We start from the raw sequence: 20,378 nt of genomic DNA, 5'->3' as shown, positions 1-20,378 counted from the left end.
TTTAATATTTTTATTAGCTGCATCTGGCTGAGAAGAATGGATGTCTAAAATTTCATGTGATTTGAATACATAGAAAAAAATTAAAATTAAAATTAAAATACTAAATGAGGTCATGACCGTTAGATGTTGGGCTCATATGTAGCTGTAGGCTAGTGGGTCTATGCCATCATTTCCCTATTTTTTCTTCTTCTTTATTATAATTAATGGGAAAGGTGGTGGAAGTGGTCTTTTCCCTTCTAAAGATGGACTTTTGTCCTATATCTTACTGCACCAATATTTTCTTTGATTTATACATTTGTGGGACCAAAACCATGGCCAACTTAACCAAAGACATAAAATCAGTAAATTAAGCCAGAGATAGTGCCGGAGAATACAGAAACATAGAACAGCACCTTGCAACACTACCAGGAAAACCAAGATGCAGTGTTGCATCGATATGCCCCACATCAATTCCAAGTTCAAGTGCATTTGTCGCAGCAACACCTTGGAGCTTCCCCCCAAAAAAGTCACTCTCTATGCTCCTCCTGTCCTACTTGATCATTGAAGGCAATAACACTAGTCAAGAATTCTAATGCAAAGAGCTACAGAGTTCAGTCTAAACCAACAAGCAACACACAATTGAGCAGAACAATAAATGCTTCTTCTATAAAATCACAGAAACCTACACCATATGGTCCATTGGGTCATCACTCATCACCATCCATTTCTATAGATGGTGAAGAAGAGAGTGGAACTCACATGTCTTGCTCAGGTAGATTCCCTCCACTGTGATCCATTATTTGAAAGTCACGTGATGACCCATTGGACTATGATTTTTCCATGGTGCATTCAAATTATAGCATACTTTCCTCAAAGCAAATGGTGAGTGGTGAAAACGTTGGTGTTTTAAATTCTGATTGCTTTTGCATGAAAGGACGAGAGCCATGCTGTATTTCCCAACACAAAAATAGTGGCTGGCCCTGTTGGAAGAAACGGGCAGATAGTTTCTTTCTTTTAAGGTTCAAAGGCAGGAATTGTAGCCATAATGGACAGGGTCCTTTATGATTATGTAATGATAGCAATCCACTAAATCAAAAAAAAAAAAAAGAGGAAGAGAAAAATGGAAAATAATAGAAAACTGGAAAAAGGAAACTAATAAATTTGTAAAATTCAATTTTATTAAAAAACAAAAACCTTGTTTCCTTCCAAGATCAACAGCCAGAGTTTCAAAGTAATGGCAAATGGACAGGGTGCTTTACCGTTATATAAAGGTAGCAGCCCATTAGAACAACTGAAAACACTGCAAAGAAGAAAAGAGGGGAAAAAAAATAGAAAAAGGAAAAATATTTCTAGAAGTTTGCTTTATTTATTTAAAAAGAAAGTAATTGTTGTCTTCTTTTCAAGATAATAGCTGTTATTTGAAAAGTAATGACATTCTTTCATTTTCACAGCTTTTTAATGTAATATAACACCATTCCATGATAGATGTCATACAGTCACACAGTCATGTAACAGCTCATAGAGGGATAAAGTGCAATATTCATATAATGGGTGATCTATAATCCCTGCCTGTTTAGTAAAATGACGAGTGGGAAGCATTAGTATCATAACAAGCATTATGTTCACTGAAAATCCAATATTTTAAACCATGACAATCATGACCTGATTTTGGTAAACCTTGAAAATATTGTTCTGATTATATAAATAGTGGCAGCAATAATTCAGAAACAGCCTTATTAACATAAAATACCCCCCTATAGTAAGCTCGTAGCATAATGAAAGTAGCATGTGACTCAAACCAGTAAATGTCTATGATAGCTAATTGACTCAAAATTTCACCCTTGTAATCTTCAGAGGGCAACTAATGCGAAAAGTATCTGAATTGGAGATTACAAAGTAGACAACCTCATATAACTTGCATTAAGAATGAATTGAATCACTGCACATTTGTCAGCAAGGGGTGCTTTTAACAGAGGTTTATTAGCTATGTCGCAAGGATGCAGGTACAGGTATCAGTGTTCAACATGGATTATTGAGTGTCAGATTCTTTGAGCCTTCAAAAGTATGATTCGGTGACACAGCTATATGCAACAATATGGGGCGGATGATTGATTGAAAATCAAAATGATACTGATTGCAACATGGGTGTACTGCTGCGCAAAAATTGCGAAAATCTTATGGGCATGATATTCAGACAAGAACCAACGGAGAATCCAAGAAACCAACAAAGTTATAGTGAGTAACTCATAAGCATTTGACTGTGGTACAAGTAGGGGATACTAAGATTTATGAACTTGAGGCTTGAGATGTGTACCCCTTCTCTATGTGTAGGTTTAAAATAAAGAAAGCATGATAGTAAAAAAAAGAGAAGTTCAAACATAATATTATATTTCATGATTATTTTGGAAATGGAGAATCTGGCCATGTTCATGCCACCGGTGTCCAGCCATGTACGACACGAGGTGTAGCATGGTGAAGAATCCATACAACATAGTTTTTTAGTGATAATTTTTTTCACATTACCCTATTAAGAAATAATCTTCTTTCCATGTACATTTGAAAGAAAATGTTGCTTGGGCATTTGTATGTGCAAGAGATTAAATCTAAATATCAAACACAAATAACAATGCCGATTCATGTAGGTCATGTTCAATTGAATTACCTATCAAATAGGTTCTCATAATTTTTCTGTTAACAGTTATACAAACCAATAGAAAAATTACCTGAGCAGTGTACCCCGCACGGTAGACACAAACTAAGTCAACTAGATGAGGGGCAGTCTCCTGAAGAATCTCACGCCTGAAATGATAAAAAAAATTGAAGGTATCATTTCTGCAACTCAAATAAAAATGCCACCCTTAAGCCTTACAATGAACTGAAATATGCCATATAAGATGCATACGTGTAGCTCAGGACAAGCTCACTAAGTTTACGTGTTTTGCAAAATGCAATGCACCTAAGTCCATGCTGAACCATCTCTGCAAAGAGATAAGAAGTCTCCAAAATAGGACTGCAAAACAGTAAGCACACTAATTCATATGAGAACAAATAAATCTAGCTGAGTTGTTCATAAACTCATAGCATATATGATAAAGAATAAATAAAATCAAATAAAATAAAAAACAAAATAATTAGGGTATAAAGTCCAATATATGTTTTAGTTGCATAACATCAGATAAATTATGCCTTCGAAAAAATTTAGAGCACAAACCAATTTTAATCTAACATGGGTACCAACCACGTCTAGTTGGACCTGACCCCACCATCAACTTAGTTGGCATATGCCAGCAAGGCCATTCATCAGGTCATGAAGTGGAAGACTTAGGCCCTGTTTGGATGTACCAACAACCCCTCTAAGAAGGGAGCTATTTATAAATATGTGAAAACCAGATTTTTCCTTTTTCATATGTACGGATGTCTCGGCTGCATTTTGTTGATAAGCAGGATTAAGGGGCTTCAATGCTAAATGGGTGTAGCTATTGTTATTAAATGGAGGGCGTAGGAAAGGATGGTGCTATTAATATTTTTTTGAGAGAAATGGTACTATTAATATTAAATTGTCCAAATGAGACTTTAGTTGCTTTAACATGTAAATGTAAAAGAGAACCCCAATAACTCGTGTTTACTAAGAGTTGGACCTTGCCCAAGTCAACTCAGCTTTTCCCACCCCAAGGTTTTGAAGTTAAATTATAAAACAAGGTTTGGCTGAGAATCAGGGTTTGAGTTGCCAAGCCCTTTTATATTTTGTGGTGCCCCTGTGCCCTACCTAGTCTAGTCTCTACCAAGTTTTAAAGACTAAGCAAAGTCCAAGATCTGAAAGATCCAAAGAAGTCACTAGAAATTGAAAGTTAGTCTTTTAGTTTCAAGCAGATAGTTAAACCCAACTGAGGGTAACTGGGGAGATTCAACATAGAATCCCCAATTAATTGCATACAGAGGCTTTCTAGGCCATTTGTTACCTCAGATGTGACACATAATTAGAAGCCACCTTTAATTTAAATCCCAGGATTGAATTCAATTCAATTACTGAAACCAAACCAATAACTGGAGCAATTAATGGCATGAGTTGCATGATTTATAACAAACTGATTTGCATGATTACAATTAGCCCTTTGTTTCATATGCCTATCAGAACCACTAAGCAATGACAAGGTCTATACAACAGTGCGGATTGCAGTTATTGATCAGTCTACAGGAGAATAAGGATGAAATAATCTACCTTGACCGTTTGATGAAGACATTAATATCTTCAGATTTGCCATCAATTGGGCTGCTTGGGCATATCATTGCCTCTGATTTTAGTGATAGCTGGAAGTCAATTAAAGAATAAAAGAAATTAAAAAGAAAAAGTCACACTAACGTTTCTAAAAAGAGAAGCTCATCAAACTCGAAAAGTAAGCCAAAGGCCCCCAACATTTTTATAGTTGAAAGGTGGATTCCATAAAAGGAAGAGCTTCGGACCACATGGGCTTCCATCATTCTGAACCAACTTCAGTGTCTGTAAGTTTGCAAGTTCCTAAAACAAATAGAGAAAGAAAAGGAAGCATAAATTTGAATCGAAAGAATTCATAACCCAACTACAGAAATTCAACATAGGATAAAGAAAATTCAATCATTGTAATTAACATTTGAGACATTAATACACCAGTCCCACATTGGTTGCAACAAATCCACCAGCATTATACAAGAACAAGATCACACAAATTTTCACATGCACATAGTTTTAAGAGATCAAATTATCACTTCATATCATCAAAGCCAAACCACTGGAGAATCATACCATGGCATGCTCGCGGGGGTTTGCAGCAGTTGCTGTACACAAGATGAAGGAGGGCGCACTTCCATAAACTGCAAGCGGACAAGACTTTCCATTAAATTTCTGATAATACATGGAGTAAGTAAAGAGAAATATGTAAGAGATATCAAGCTTAAAACCGAAATGACTAAAGACATGATTTACCATGAGAACAAATTCTACACAATCTCCTCAATATGAGAGAAGTATGGTTGCCAAATGTTCCTTTGTATGCATGAGCTTCATCTATGATGACAAACCTAAACAATACTCAAAATATTAGAAGCTTCTTTTGCTGAAAAAATGGATCAAGAAATTCATCAGTAAAATAACAGCAATAGAAACCGTTTTCACAACCCTATACCATAAGCATAAAATGGGCATGGATGCTTGGTTCTATACTTACTTATCATCAATTATTAGAAGAAAGCTGAGAGTGTAGACACCAGTACCTGAGATTTGACAGGATTCTCTGGAACTGTCCATGAAATGGCAAGATTGAAATATGAAGCATATCTGGATTTGTAATCAGCTGCACGTGTAGACTGGCTCATCATGTAACTAAACATAGACCAGTAAATAGACACATTAAAGGGAAAAAAGGTAGACCTATAGTGGGTAAAACTAAATCTACTCACTGCCGCAGCCACCTGAACTTTACAAACATACCAATCTGGCATTATCACGAAGCCATTTTCTATGCCCAGGAGAAGTGTCACCATCATAGACACCAATATGAAACCCAACATCCAATCCACCAGTCATCTCTAACAAAGCTCTCAACTGATCTTGAGCCAAGGCCTGCAAGCATGAACTGGGTCAATAAATTTTAGCACATTCAGTAGATTATACTGATTGGAGAAAAATAGAGAATAAGAAAATCAACAAACAAACCAGAAGATGGAAAACTAGATATCGATGAGAACACTTTCTTGAACCCAATTAGACTATCATGACACAATTACTTGTGTAAGCTCAGTCGCAGCATTTAGGAAGCTGTTTCCCATTTCCCAAATCAGGGGTAGAGTACCTGAGGAGTAGCATGGCAGTTTTGTAGAACACTGAAAATATGCAAAGGAACCCATACAGAGGCTTGACTCACCTGAGTCAGCTCAGCTCAGAAACCTGGCAAATCCCAAACCAAAACTTAGGGACTCTACCTGAGTCTTACCATATTCTGGCCCCCTTTAGTTATTTTTTTACAGACTCAGTCAAGTTGTACAGATTAGTGAGAATAGCTTTTGTTCTTCCTTCCCTATCCACCCTTTGGTGTCTCCTTTTGACTTCTCTGTGCATTTGACATGTGCAGTTCGTCTTTGTTAGTTAGAGCTTTGAAATCCTTCAGAAACCTTTTGGTGAAGAGCTACTTTCTTGATAAAACTCAGCAGAATTGAGCCTAATCACTCCAGCTGAGCACCCAAATGAGTGATGACCATAGTCCTGCTATCAAACACTATATACTCTATCAATTATATGACTATAAATGTCTTTGCTTCCTTTATTGTTATCAGAGCTTCCATTATCCAATACTGTCATATATTGATCACTTTTTGGATCATTCCTTGTCAAGCATTGCTTATTTGGTTCTTTATATGCTATTCATGTTCAAGTATTGCTTATTGCTTATGTTCAAGTATATGGTTATTTAGATAGAGTTTCTAGTGACAGTAGGCCTATATCAAGAGTTAGCGTTGAGCCCATATATCTTCGTTTGGTTATGGACGAGTTAACTAGGCATCTATAATATGAGGTACCGTATGTGGATGATATAGTTTTGATTGATGAGACTAAAGATGGTGTTAATACAAAGTTAGAACTTTGGAGGGATGCTCTAGAATCAAAAGATGTTAAAATCTACTGGACTTAGATAACATCTATGGAATGCAAGTTTAATAATAACATAAGTAGAAATGAGAAATTAATTACATTGATGGCCAAGAAGTAACTAAAAAATTATTTTCAATAAATTGGGTTGATAATCCATGAGAATGGCGAGATTGAGGAGAATGTCACACATAGAACTAGAGCTGGGTGGACAAAGTGGAGATGTGCTTCAGGAGACTTATGTCATCTTCGCATACCCATGAAATTAAAGGGAAAGTTCTATATGACAGTTGTAAGACCAATCATGCTTTACGGGACAAAATGTTTGGCGATCAAGAAACATCTTCATAGAATGAATACAGTTGAGATTGGGATGTTGAGAAGGATGAGTGACAAGAAAAGAAAGGATACAATTCAAAATGAATACATCAGAGGAACTTAGGGGTGGTTCCAATAAGCGATAAAATGAGGAACACAAACTTGGGTGCATGTAAAACGTTGACCTAAAACAACACCAGTTAGGAAGAGCGATTTGGTTCAAGTGAAAGGCTCCAAATGAGCAAGGGGAAGGCCCAAAAGGACATGGATAGAAGTAATTAGAAGAGATATGGTGACCTATGGTCTGACTGAAGGTATGCCCTTTATAAAGCAGAATGGCAAGACAAAATTTGTGTTGCTGACCCCAAATAGTTGGGATAAAGCTCGGATGATGATGATGATGATGATGATGACATTTTATTCATCCATCGATACAAGTTTTTATTGCCATTCAATCAAACGATGAACAAAGATGGATAAATAGAGTATAGGAACCATAAGAACATGATACAACCCCAAGTGATAGGTCCCACTCTTTCTCATCACAGTCATATCTCTCATAATATGGTTCTCGTACTATCTTACTCCAAATCAAAGTGTTATTCTTATCAAAGTCCATATGCTTAGTGTATTATAGGAAATAAGTTAATTTTTTTTATTAATGCATATCCAATTATTTTCTAGTACCATAAGTCAAAACTTCAGTTTTAATGGAAATGCATCTTTCGTTGAAAATCATGTTGGAAAAACCAAGCAATCTAACTGGTAACCGCCCGTTTAGATCGGAACCTGCCAGTGGCAGGTTCCGGTTTAGGCGGTTTTGGTGATCGACTGGTATTTGAAAAAAAAAATTCAAAGAAATGTATATAAAATCTCAAAAATAAACAATTTGATTTGTAATAATTTTTTTAATATTCTTTACATTATGGTAAAGATTAGAAATTGTTTTGGTCATTAATACTCACTTTTATATTTTCCCATCGTTTTCAAAAATTTTAAAAAATACCCTTAGGGACCTTTAAAATCCAGTTTTTTCATTAATTTTCAACTTCATTTGAATGTGTTTTGTTTTAATCATTTTTTATATGCATTTCATATTTTAGTAGATTTTTTTAGTATCTTTTTTATTTTTGCAACAATTTTTTGACCGCCCTGGGACTTGCTCGGTTAGAACAGTTGAATTGGCAGGTTTACTAGTTAGGCCAGTTAAATCGCTTCCGGCCCCATGTCCGGTTAACTATTCCAGTTCGATTTTGCAAACACTGGTTAAAACAGAATTTGCATTTATTAATCACATTCTTGGAAGCCTCAATCTCAGCATGCAGAATAATTTTTCTCATTAATGCATATCCAATTTAGTGCCATAAGTCAAACTTCAGTTTTAATGGAAATGCATCTTTCATTGAAATATAATTTGCATGTATCAATTACATTGTTGGAAGCCGCCAACTCAGCATGCAGAATAATGTTTCCAGCAGAGCTACCTTCCTCACAAGGTTCAGAAAATTATGTCCGAACTTCCGAGTTCTCAAAAATGAAGGTACATGCACCATCCATCCTCATCAATGGATGGCATATATGAACTGCAGTTCCATTAAATATCTGCACTGGCCTATCAAAGGACTTTGGTTTATAGTCCAGCAAATAGTGATAAGGACAAATAATAGATGGCCCGGCTGTATATGATATAGAATACAGCCTGTGTATGAAATGTATTCCTGTGGAAGATATGCAATACAAGGAGAGACATCTGGGCAAGCACCTTTGTTGGGAATATATATAGTGCACACAGTTGCAGATTTCGAGATAATTCTTCTAAAACTGGAACATTGTAACAGAGAGATTTTCCACTTGCAGTTGAGGTTGCCACAACAACATTCTCTCCAGCAAGAGAAAACCTTATGGACTCTTCCTGCAAAGAAAACCAAATAACTACATAAAATGTAGTCAAGAGTTGAACCATAAAGCAAAAGAGTGGACCTAACATACCTGGTGAATGTATAGTCTGGAGATTCCCATCCTTTCAAGTGCTGCCTTTGTAGAAGGTAAAAGATTATCGGGTATTTCCACATGAACTGCTGTTCTAGGATGAATTTCTTCCAGATGAACCACCTATGCAAGCATTGCTAAACAGATAAATAAATAAATAAAAAGAAAGGTGAGAGAGTTTTGGATAACCGTTAGAGAGAGAATCCAAGAGGATTTCAAAGTTATAGTGATTCTTACCTGCCCCTGAGATCCAAGTCCTCTTGTTAGATGCCCAACCATGTCCACAGGTATCAAGGGATTAGTCTCCTGACAATTCAATACTTCATTAATATTTATAATCTTTCCAGTTAGTTCAACAGTAATATTATAAAATGTGAAATAAAACAAAGTTCAATTTTGGTAATTATATGAATGCGTGTTGGTTATTTCAGAAGAAAACAAGCTATCAGCTTCCTAATATCCTATCAAAATACCCTGGTAACCCTTTCGAGGAGCCCACTGCTTCTCCAAATACACCTGCTGGCCCGACCCCTCTCTATACTTGTCGGGAAGTTCGTCCCAGTCCCCTCTGATGGCTTCTTCGGTGGATTCTGCTTTCATGGACCGCATTGATTGCGGACAGGCAGATTTCAAGGAATTTCTTAAAGTAATGGGCTTCCCCCATAATGGACCTAAAGGCCCACTTCATCTCTTCTTCGAGGCTGATGCCCAAAGCAGGCTGAAGGTGAGAATTAAAGGACAAAGAGAGGTCCTCAACCTCTGTTCCAGCATCAACTACGATAAAAAAGCCCTCCATGGGGCAACCCATTGTGCTTGTAGCACAGCCTAGCTCCTCAGATCCTTCCCTAAGAAGGTCCCCAAGGCTGGCACCGTCACACAACCCTCTCACATCCTCATAAAATTTCTGTCATGGAATGTGAGGGGGTGGACAAGACCTCAAACGAAATGCAGCAAGGGACTTGTGCGCAAAGCACAATCCCACTAGCATCCCCAGCCAATGCGTCTCCTTGCCCGATGTAGGGACATCAGGGGGCATCTGGAAAACACCCTCTAGTCTCCTCCTTGGGGGATTTCTCCGTAACTGTCCTCCTGTCCAGGATCACGGAAGGGTATCTTTGGAAGTTTACGGCCATTTATGGCCCGAACTCTGTGGCTCAACGTTCCCTGCTTTGGAACGAACTAGACCGAGTGGCCACTCTCCCCCACCCCTCCTAGTGCCTTGGGGGGACTTCAACATAACGAGATGGTCTTTTGAAAGGAATTCGAACTCCAACATCTCGCAAGGGACGTTGGATTTCTCAGATTTTATATCTTGTAACGAGCTTGTGGACGTCCCCCTTCAAGGAAATCTCTTTACTTGGTTGGACCATGCCTCAAACCCCACCCTCTCTAAACTAGATAGGTTCCTCCAATCTCTGAAGTGGGACGACGACTTCCCCGGCTCCCATGACTTGGCTGTACCTAAACCTACTCCGACCATTGCCCTATCCTCCTGGATAACCTTTCCATCCTGAGAGGACCTAAACCTTTTTGCTTCGAGTTATCTCGGCTGGAAGAGTCCCCTCTATCCTCTCTTATTCCCCAGTGGTGGGACTCCTTCTCACCCTTGGTCTCGGGTAGGGCTGGTTACATCTTGCAAACTAAAATTTGACTCCTTAACGCTTCCCTAAAAACCTGAAGTAGAACCATCCCCTGTAACTTCTCCCACCACAAATCAACCCTCCGAGCCTCCATTCAGGATCTTGACCTCTTGGAGAAATCACGTCCCCTCTCGACCTCGGAAGCCTACCTCAAATCTCACCACAAACAAGAGTATTTCTCCACCCTCAAGAAAGAGGAGATTCATTGGCATCAGAGATCCAGGGTAAAATGGTTAAACCACGGGGACAACAACACTGACTTCTTCCACCGTATAGCAAACTGCAAGAGGAGGGGCAATTCCATTGCCACAATCAAAGATGGTAGTACAATCATGGACCTACCACCCGAGATTGAAGCAGCCATCCTCTCCTACTTCCAGAACCTTTATTCGGCACCAATGGACCCAAGACCTAGGATGGGTGATCTTCAGTTTCACCACATTCCTCCCAATTGGGTCTAGTGGTTAGAATGTCCTTTCTCAGAAACTGAGATCCTAGTAGCAGTCTCAACCCTGGGCATAGACAAAGCCCCAGGCCCCGATGGGTTCCCAGTTGCTTCGTTGAACACCTTTTGGGACACTTTCAAGGTTGATTTCTTGAACTTCTTTGAAGAATTCTTCCACCAGGGCATCTTGCATAAAGCAATGAACGCTACCTTCATTGCTTTAGTCCCTAAGATTGAGGGCGCAGAGGAACTGAAAGATTGTCAGCCTATTAGTCTGGTCAATTCTTCCTACAAGATACTCTCCAAAGTTCTAGCCTCTAGGCTTAAAGAAGTGCTTCCTTTTGTGATTTCCTCCTCGCAAAGTGCCTTCATAAAAGACAAGCAAATACTAGATGGTATCCTGCTTGCACACGAATGCCTACATTCAAGGCATCTTATAAACAAACCAAGCCTTATCTTCAAAATCGATTGGGAGAAAGCGTATGACCATGTTGACTGGTCCATCTTGGAAGAAACAATGACTAGAATGGCCTTTGGGGAGAGATGGCGAAAATGGATGTGGGCCTGTTATTCTCATCCTTTCTTCTCTGTGCTCATTAACGGTTCACCGAAAGGGTTCTTCCCGTCAACAAGGGGCCTTTGACAAGGAGTACCCCTGTCTCCTTTCCTGTTTGCTATCTTAGTCGAAGTCTTTAGCCAATTGATTTCACGACTTTACCAAGCTGGCCTACTCTCAGGCTTTAAAAGTAGTCCTAGAGGTCCGACCATATCTCCCACCTTCAATATGCAGACGATACATTCATCTTCATCGACGCTGTCCCTGAGGAGATGGCAACCCTACGCCTCTTTTTAGATGTTTCAAGTATGCCACTGGTTTAAAATTAACATGGAGAAATCCACTATGATTGGGGTGGCTTTGACCGCTAATGAAACCAGAGCTCTAATTCCAGATTGGGATGTAAAGTGGAAGACCTCCCAACCAATTATCTTGGAATGCCCTTAGGTTTGGGCAAACCTAAAATAAGGCAGTGGTCACATATTATAGATAAGGTTGACCGCTGGCTAGCAGGATGGAAAGAGAGATATCTCTGTTTTGCTGGTAGGTCCACCCTCATTGAGGCGACCTTGGCAAACACCCTTGTCTATCTTATGTCCGTGTTCCACATGCCGGCAGCAGTGTCTAACCGGCTCGAGCAGTTCATGAGGAACTTTCTCTGGTTGGGGGACACTGAATCCAAAACGTTCCATCAGATCTCTTGGGATAAAGTCTATCAACCAAAGCATCTGGGGGGGCTTGGGATCCGAATTTTGAGGAAACAGAACACTGCCCTCCTCGAAAAATGGTGGTGGAGACTAGCAAATCACAACAACCTGCTGTGGACCCAAGTAATTCGCAGTAAACACAGAATCGACCCTAACATGTGGAGCTCGGAAGGGACTGCTCCTTCTAGGACATCCGAGGCTTCGTAATCTATAATGTCCTCCTCCCTATTCAAACAAAATATTCGTTTTCACCCACGAAGAGGAGACAGAATACGATTTTGGTCAGATTTATGGGTGGGCCACACTCCACTCAGGGATTCATACCCAGCCCTCTTTTCCTTAGCAACCAATCCTCCGCTTCCATTGAGGAATAGATGCCCATCTCGCCGCAGCAGTAGGGTTTGGAACCCGTCCTTCAGAAGGGCCTTTTCTGATAGCGAGGTGTCTGGTTTTCTCTCTGTCTTCCTTGCTACACTCAACCTTTTTGCCTACTGGCTCGGATACGATAGTGTGGACCCCCTCACCCTCCGGTGTCTTCTCAGTTGCATCTTTCTGCAAAAAACTGTTGCAACCACCCACCTTCCCTCACACTCGTACTTCGGTGGTAAACAAGGTGCGGTTTACCATAGCCACACCTAAAGTACGAGCATTCAATTGGTTAGCATGCTCCGAGAAGGCACTAACTGTCGATCAATTAAAACACAGAAGTATCCCCATCTCGAATCGATGTGTAATATGTTTTTGTGAAGAAGAGAGCAGCACCTCTTCATACATGTAGCTTGGCACTCAACCTTTGGAGTCGAATCCCTCTTCGGACTCTCTTGGGTCATACCGGAGTCCCTTCAGGCATTCCTTTCTATGTATTTAGATTCACATTGGACAAAGGCAGGCAGGATACTCTGGAAAGCTTCCATGGCAGCTACCATCACGGAGTCAAATGTGAACCCACGACCCTCTTCCACAAGATCACCGCCCAGGTCATTTTATGGGCTTCAAATCATAAGGCCTTTAAAGGCATCTCAGCAGCAACCTTCCTACAATAATGGGAAAATGTCCTTAACCTCCAAACACTGAGGGTTGGGCAAGCCAACAACTGGTCTCCACCCCAGATTGGTCTCATTAAACTGAATTTTGATGGGTGTTCGCTGGGAAACCCCGGTGCAGCAGGTGTTGGAGAAACCTTCCGTGACCACAGAGGCAACATTCTGGCCACTTTCTCAGAGTCTATAGGTCACTTTGACTCCCAGACGGCAGAATCTTTGGCTCCCTTGAAGGGCCTCAAATTATTTAACCCAGCTTGGGGCCTACCTCTAATAGTGGAAGGAGATGCCCAAAATGTCATGACCTGGGCTTCTGGGAAATCAATTCCCCCTTGGTACCTTGCTTCGATTTATGATGAGATTTGCACATTTGTAGGGGTACAGCCGTCTTATGGAGGCATATTTGGAGGGAATCAAACGCCCTGGCAGACCGTCTGGCTAAGGAAGGCATGGCGGCTCAAGTCGAGGACCCATAAACGTCTAAGGATTGGATATTCCTTTGGGTCCCACACTTTTGGTTTTTTGTGGTCACGACTTTTTGGAACCACTAGCTCCTCATGTACATCGTTTGTATTGGGCACTTTTATAAGCCCATTTTTTGTATAGGGCCCTTTTGGTCTAGCCCATTTTTTGACGAGAAGCTCGGCCTGTGGGCGATCTCGTAGATACAATGTGTACCCCTTTCCACTCTTAATACAACAGTTAACAATTTCAAAACAAAAAAAACAAAAAACAAAACAAAAGCAAATAAGCTAAAACAAAGAAATGACTTCACAAATGGCTATTTCAGCTGAGCAGTCTGTTATTCCCAGATTTCAAAATAGATGGTGATTTTTACTTTAGCCAAGTCACTAAAGCATAGTGCGGGCATATTAACCACTGGCAGAAAAATATGGCTGTAGAGAAACATACCAGGCACCTTGATTGCACTTTCATTAAGCCTGATGCCATTGATCTAGCTCTTGTTGATAGATTGCCCTTGATAGTGTTTTGAGGATCATAACTCATCTCCTTCACAGATTTGAGTAGGTTTTCCAGAGAAAACAAAAGGCGCGTCCCATCTCCACGAATTTCTTTTTGCTGCTGATCAGAGGGAACTCAAGGCAGTTTGTAGCATTAAGAAAATGAGTATCCCAAACCTACCTGCTGTAAAACTTTCTTAAACAAAGAAGCAAATAAAATATACACAAGCTATAATTAATCAAGGCATCCCTTTCATGATGCATACATACATGCAGGTGTCTGTGTGGGTACCAACTTTTACAACTAAATCCATAAGCTCAAGGGCACAAACATCATAAAATGCCACATCAAGTATTTTCTGTATTATTTGTTGCAGAGTTACAAGCATAAACCATGCCATATTGGTGCAAGAAGAACTCCTGAAACAACATGGTCCTGCATGTGGTTTCACTGTGAATGACGAGGTAAAGTTTATAATTCCAAGTCAAATCACCAGAAGAGCTAATGATATGACTGACTATTGCATGATATACAAATTCGATCATTGATATTTCAGCAGCTTCAGTGGAACATGCATACCTCATTCAATCCTTATTGTTAGTTTTTGATTCAGGAAATTTATTTATTTTACTAATCAGGTTTAGATAAACACATTAGTTCCATAATTCAGAAACAGAACGAAATGAAAATGTTCGTATTACATTACTTTCTGAATTCAAGACAATAGCTGCAAATTGAAATATTCAAAATTCAACATGCCCCATTCCCCATTGTCTCTTTTTTACAAAAGATTGAAAGTGCATAAAGGCCCATCATCAACTGATCTAGCTTAGAAGGTCATAGTAAAATATTGAGCCATTTCTAGTGAAATAAATAACCTTCACAAAAGCATCAAGACGACAATGAGAAAATACCTTGAAATAATTGATGGCAATTGACAGATCTCTTTCAAATGTTTTTTGTCGCTTCTTTATGCTGTTCACAAGATCCTGAATGGACAATTGCTTTCCAGCTTCAAGTGATTCATTCAAAGACAAGAAACATATCAGCACCACACAGATAAAAATACTTTTAGCTTCAAACATCACTAAAGAAGAAGAATTACTCATGCTTGACACAAAGCCAAATGCGCACCAGCGCTCACATTATTGATAGCTTTGCTGTTACCTTTGGCTCTTCTTGAAGAATCAATGACATCAATTGTAATATCAAGCTCATTTAGTCTATTTCCTCGACCACCAAATACTACTACCTGAAAAAGGAACCATACTAATTATTTCCTTAACAGGAACTAGCAACACACTATCGAAATATTGGTTTGTCTCATTATGCTCCTTTGCGAAAGTCGGAACACTTCAAATAGGGTCAAAGAAGATTGTCAAAAGACATAATAGGGGATTAAAGTAATTATTAAAAAACAAAAATTTATCAAATTATCCATGAGAGATGAACAGTATAACACTTTACTCATACCTTTTAATTTAATTTCAAAATACCCATAGAAAAACACCTTGTTGACTTGGAATAGTTGCAAATGAGCAAAATGTTAAATACTTCATCTCTAATGTGTATTTTGATAAATTTCCCATAGAAAAAATAATTTACCACCAAATTACTATTCGTTTAAAAAGTGGCATCTAGGATTACTAAGTACACCACTCATAACTGTCTTTAAAATTCCATATCAAAGATTAGCCACGAATGTGAAGAGAGAAACTTTCAAATTGTCCAAGTTGACGTCATGTGATTAAATTTACGGAAGTTGTCATCCTGTCCAAAATCATGTTGAGTTTTCACTTATGATGGTGAACATGGTAGATCACATGACAGAGTAACTAAGGTTTTACATGAGTGAAATCAACTTAGAACTCTGTTCTACATAATATCCTTTATTCTTTGAGGAAGTCAAATATAGTCTATGTGATATTTCCCTAATTAAAATGTATTGGGCCTTAGACTCGTACATCTTTCCCTCATTAGGTTGATCAAATCTACAAGCCTTCAGGATCTTTTCAAAACCTTTGTATCAACCATTGATTTAAAAAAAATTGGGTTGGCACGGAATCACCGGGTCGAACTAGAGAATCGGTCACCCTATTCCGATTTTTGCATATATATAGAAAAATGACCGAGTCTAGAAGTGAGCTAGCAGTTCCACACAGTAAAACGACGATCCATACCGGTTTTTGGCCGATTCATTGCTTTTTCACGAGTTTTTTCACTGGTTCACTCTTTTTTCCGCACAATAAAACGGCAATCTGGACCGCCGATTCATCGATCCAGACCAGTTTTTAGGGTGCCCGATCCATGTCACCGATCTGTTTTTTGAATCACTGATATCAACCAATAAACAAAGAAGCCTCCACATTTGGGAAGTCGAGGGCTATCAAATCATGAAAGCTGCTTCTACATAAGTTTTTGCATATACTTTTTAAATCACAATTGGGTGAGGTTTTCAGATATACAGGGTAAAAATGTTGATCAAGCCAACACAAATCCAATATACCTGTTCATCTTGTTACTTCAACTTCCAAAATAAGGAATTCTAGTGGTATCCACATCAAAAGATGGACAGGGCATGTACAAATCCCACCACTTTTTTCAGACGATAAATACAGATCTCACCAAGTACCACCATTAAGTATCAACGTCCAAACCCCTCTCTCTGTACTTCCAACATAAGAATAGCATACACTCGCTAGGTCCTCGAAAATATCCATAAACTATCAAAATGGCAGTAACCCATTGCCAATCTGAACTGGTCCCTTTCAAACACATCCATATTGATTGTTTACAAAATCAGGGGGCCTAGTTATTTCTTAGAACCTAAACTATTAAGGCAGTTTATTATTTAAAAAAAAAACTTGCAAGGAGAACAGACATTATAAGTAACAAATGCATAATCAACTGCAACTCAAGCCAAAGGCATATCAACCACAGGAAATAGACAGGATTGGAAACACATACAGCAACTTACTATTCAAAATATCAAGGATTTAAGTAGGAGTTTGTCATTTGACTACATATTTTACGCGCATGGATATGACAAATAAACACATAAAAACTGGCAAAAATGTTTGAATTTTTTATCGTTTAATTACCTTTGAGGAAAGAATGGAAAGATGCTCAAAATCATCAAGACCGACCTCCTCAAACCCAAAACCTTGAACTTGCTGCAGCACACCTTTGACCATACTCCAAGTAACCACTTCATAGTTTAGTCGCAAAGAACTACAAATAATGTTCAAGAAAGTAAAGCATTTCAGCAGTTTCCTCAACCATGAAGGGCACCAGCATTGTTTTCTTTTCTTAGCACATGGCATTAAGTCCCCATTTGGCACTTCTACTGATGTCCATCCACACAATTCTTGGAGCACCAGACATTTCTTTGACCGCTCACCAGACAAACAATTCACTGAGTAAAGAATGTGACAAAGTGACTCCAATCCAACATTGTCAAAAACTTCAATCACATATGAACATGTAGTGGTACAAGAGTTCTTTTCCATGTGAGAAAACAGATTGAACAACAAATCTGATTCTCTTTTTAGATTATTCATTTCATCTATAGTTGATCTACTATTTTCATCATCCAAGGTTTTGGGCAGGGAGGAAAGATCCTGCATTATATCTGACCATGCAGCCTCTGCAAAAGAAGTAAAGGTGGCTTTGATTGACTTGTCAACATGGGGAATTTGTTGAGATGGAGAAACCCCAAGTAGGTCTAAATCAATGGCATTAGAAGAAGAATTTGAGGAGATATTGGGCCCACTAGAAGATGCATTATGGACTTGGTTTCGATGGCTTTTGGGGACTTTGACATAGTCACCATGTATGATGCGTGGGCTGACTTCATCCACACATCGTTTCTTCTTCACAAAAGGAACAAGAACTAAAAAGTTATCAGATTCAATATCATGATCAGTTATTTGACTTCTAGGGTTCAATTTTGTACCCTGCAACAAGAATGTGCATATTAGGATTCATTATGAATTTAATGTATCAAAAGAAGAGGATCGAAACAAGGTTTTGGATATATAGACCATCTGTATGTTATCAACAAATGAAACCATTTTGGCCATAAGACGACACCAAATATATAAAAAGTAAACTAAGAAACAGAATAGCCAATTATATATGAATTTCAAAATGGCATATGTTATCTAACTAGATATAATTTCGACATGATGAGAACAAAAACAAATCATGAGGAAGCAATTACATCTTAGGATGGGAAAAAACAAATTCCAAATTTTATAGTCGCTTTGATAGCAGGAAAAACTCAAGGGGAAGCCAAAATGAAATATGAGCAGTAATGGCAAAACCATAGCAAAATATGATCCTGTAATTTCCAAGGTGCTTTTTTTTAACAGAAATTCTAACTGCAATTCCAAACAAAATTGCTCAGTTTATAAGGAAGCGATTACATTTTAGGATGGAAAAAAAAATTCAAGGCAAATTTTGGTGGAATTTGGAAGGGGAAGCCGGACAAAAAGTAGTTAAAATCTTCCCCAAATACTCTGGTTCATTGCACCTAATTTTATAACATTTTATCAGAATCAGGGTCAACCTAAATTCTCCATTTCCTTCACCATCATTTTCTCATCAAAGTTCAGTCCAAACATCTGGATTTTTTGAGTAAATTTTCAGTATTTCGCCTTATTTGAAAAAAATAAAAATATTCCAGCTATAAATTTCAGAACATGATCTCTTTATCACACTCCAATTAATCGCAAATAAAAACACTTATAGGCGACGAGAACAGATTACTCTGCAAAAGAGATGGAAATCATGCGAGTTTTTTGCAGGTGAGAAGCACTCCTTCAATAGCGTTTTGAGGTCCTCGACTGTTGAAGAGTGGGAGATAGACACATTTACAGTGTGGCCATCGAGGCTCCGTACATTGACATTTCTCAAGCTATCAGCCATGGCCACCTGTTGAAGCTTTCGGCCACTTTTGGCTGCCTGAATAAATGACTTCTCAAATTCCTTCCTAGGGTTTCCTCTTATTTTCCAGGGTTTCTCGTTTTTCCGGAGAGGTTCCTCCGGTTTCCGGTCATTACGTGGCCGGATTTCTGGTTTTTCCCGTGCCTCCTTTGAGTCGCTTTTTTTGGAGCGAAAATTCGGCAACTAAATGGCCTTAGTGAAGGGCTGTGGCGGGAATGGTTGAACCTTAAACAAGGCGAGGGTCCAAATTTTATTATAAATATAATTTTGGTGTAAAAAATTCTTAGCATCACTTCATAATCTAGTTTGATATCTAATTAAGAAAAAATTGTCCATAAAAATATCATTTATCCTTTTGAGTAACGACACTATGAGAGTTTCCCACACCCATGCGAGTAGGACCCCAAAGGATCATTATTAAATTTTTTCACAGATTTTTATAAAAGTTACAACGCGGGTATGGGACTTGGGTAAATAGGTTTTCTAGAGAACTGTGTCAAAATTGAATGGTGATCCTTTGAAGTCCTACTCTCATGGGTGTGGAAGGGTCTCACAGTATCATTACTCTTATCTTTTATATATGGAGCTTACAATTATTTTTGTTCATTAAATTTTAAAATGGGTGATTGTAAGAGTGTTGTTGAATAGACACAAAGTTCAACAAAACGACAATTTCAGACTTTGTTACTCATTTCAAGCTATCCAATTTGAGATCTAATGAATATGAATGATTGTAACCTCTATATACAAAAGATAAATGGTTTCTTTTAAAGAATCCTTAGAAAGTTTGATTTTAAAAAATGGCTCAAATAAAATAGGGGATTGTCTACAAAGAGACCTTTTGTACAAGGAGATCACAATCATTATTGTCCTTTAGATTTCAAAATGGGTGATTGTAAGAGTGTAATTGATTAGACACAAAGTTCAAAAAAAAAAAAATTTCAAACTTCGTGACTCACCCCAAGCCACCCAATTTGACATCTAATAAGTGGGAATAGTTGTGACCTCCTTATACAAAAAGTAAATGGTCACAATCCCATACACTAGATCTATAAAATACAAAAAAATCTAAAAAATTGACAGTTTAAATAATGTGTTGTGAGATACACTAATTTTTGGCTCGAATTTTTTTTTATTTTCATATTCATATATTTCGATGTTGAGATGAGGGATTT

The 20,378-nt window shown here is 38.4% G+C and overlaps 1 protein-coding gene across 16 annotated transcripts in view; it reads right to left on the bottom strand.

Moving 5' to 3' along the window:
* Positions 1 to 19,436, bottom strand: part of LOC18446119 (UBQ, helicase-c and DEAD-like helicase domain-containing protein) — a 32,216-nt gene extending 12,780 nt beyond the window's left edge. For 7 of the 16 annotated variants that reach the window (XR_016042659.1, XR_016042657.1, XR_016042658.1 and 4 more), the window contains exons 1-17: positions 19,027 to 19,435; positions 17,358 to 18,212; positions 15,424 to 15,508; positions 15,171 to 15,268; positions 14,206 to 14,376; positions 9,143 to 9,211; positions 8,906 to 9,028; positions 8,679 to 8,828; positions 5,444 to 5,575; positions 5,227 to 5,306; positions 4,940 to 5,034; positions 4,760 to 4,827; positions 4,394 to 4,495; positions 4,199 to 4,287; positions 2,882 to 2,989; positions 2,703 to 2,778; positions 393 to 529 (exon numbers count right to left, since the gene is read on the bottom strand). Coding sequence is in view for 5 of the 16 variants with exons in the window: in XM_088849604.1 (XP_088705730.1) it covers positions 393 to 529; positions 2,703 to 2,778; positions 2,882 to 2,989; positions 4,199 to 4,287; positions 4,394 to 4,495; positions 4,760 to 4,827; positions 4,940 to 5,034; positions 5,227 to 5,306; positions 5,444 to 5,575; positions 8,679 to 8,828; positions 8,906 to 9,028; positions 9,143 to 9,211; positions 14,206 to 14,376; positions 15,171 to 15,268; positions 15,424 to 15,508; positions 17,358 to 18,212; positions 19,027 to 19,185 (2,597 nt within the window). In the remaining 11 variants the exon portion in view is untranslated. Of the gene's footprint in view, positions 1 to 392; positions 533 to 738; positions 960 to 2,702; positions 2,779 to 2,881; positions 2,990 to 4,198; positions 4,288 to 4,393; positions 4,496 to 4,759; positions 4,828 to 4,939; positions 5,035 to 5,226; positions 5,307 to 5,443; positions 5,576 to 8,678; positions 8,829 to 8,905; positions 9,043 to 9,142; positions 9,212 to 14,205; positions 14,377 to 15,170; positions 15,269 to 15,423; positions 15,509 to 17,357; positions 18,213 to 19,026 lie in introns of those variants that run through there. The other 9 variants (XR_016042655.1, XM_088849605.1, XR_016042661.1 and 6 more) reach the window with 7 other exon arrangements.
* Between the last annotated feature and the right edge of the window lie 942 nt (positions 19,437 to 20,378).

This window comes from Amborella trichopoda, chromosome 10, assembly GCF_054954075.1.
Source record: "Amborella trichopoda isolate Santa Cruz 75 chromosome 10, AtrichopodaSantaCruz75HAP2 v2.0, whole genome shotgun sequence".
In the NCBI taxonomy this organism is placed as follows: Eukaryota; Viridiplantae; Streptophyta; class Magnoliopsida; order Amborellales; family Amborellaceae; genus Amborella; species Amborella trichopoda.
The sequence above is the reverse complement of the archived record's forward strand: the minus strand, read 5'-3'. Positions and strand labels throughout refer to the sequence as shown.